Source organism: Contarinia nasturtii, unplaced genomic scaffold (assembly GCF_009176525.2).
Source record: "Contarinia nasturtii isolate CC-2019 unplaced genomic scaffold, AAFC_CNas_1.1 Cnas_scaffold_695, whole genome shotgun sequence".
In the NCBI taxonomy this organism is placed as follows: Eukaryota; Metazoa; Arthropoda; class Insecta; order Diptera; family Cecidomyiidae; genus Contarinia; species Contarinia nasturtii.
In genome coordinates this window covers 4,955,145-4,955,529 of record NW_022198046.1, presented here as the reverse complement: position 1 = coordinate 4,955,529, position 385 = coordinate 4,955,145, and the positions used below count along the sequence as shown (strand labels likewise).

The window sequence follows — 385 nt, the reverse complement described above, 5'->3', positions numbered from 1 at the left end:
CTATCGACTGCTATTTCACCCTCGACAGCCGATGCGCTATCGACTGATTTTTCACTCTCAACAGCTGGTGCACTATCGGCTGGTTTTTCATCTAATGAATTTTCCGCTGATGAATATTCTCTTGTGTCATCTGATCTATGGATTGTAGCAATTGTTACACGTTCAACCACTTCTGGTGTAGATGTGTCTTCTGATGTACTTTCTAAAGATCGAGCAGATTGATATTCTCTTGTGTCATCTGATCTATGTATTGTAGCAATTGTTACACGTTCAACCACTTCTGGTGTAGTTGTATCTTCTGATGTACTTTCCAAGGATGGAGCAGATGGATATTCTCTTGTGTCATCCGATCTATGTATTGTAGCTATTGTTACACGTTCAACCA

General features: G+C 40.3%; 1 protein-coding gene across 3 annotated transcripts in view; it reads right to left on the bottom strand.

Moving 5' to 3' along the window:
* Positions 1–385, bottom strand: part of LOC116341023 — a 3,425-nt gene that overhangs the window by 285 nt on the left and 2,755 nt on the right. For all 3 annotated transcript variants that reach the window (XM_031767856.1, XM_031767855.1, XM_031767857.1), the window contains one exon: positions 20–355. In XM_031767856.1, the coding sequence (XP_031623716.1) occupies positions 20–355 (336 nt within the window). The remainder of the gene's footprint in view (positions 1–19; positions 356–385) is intronic.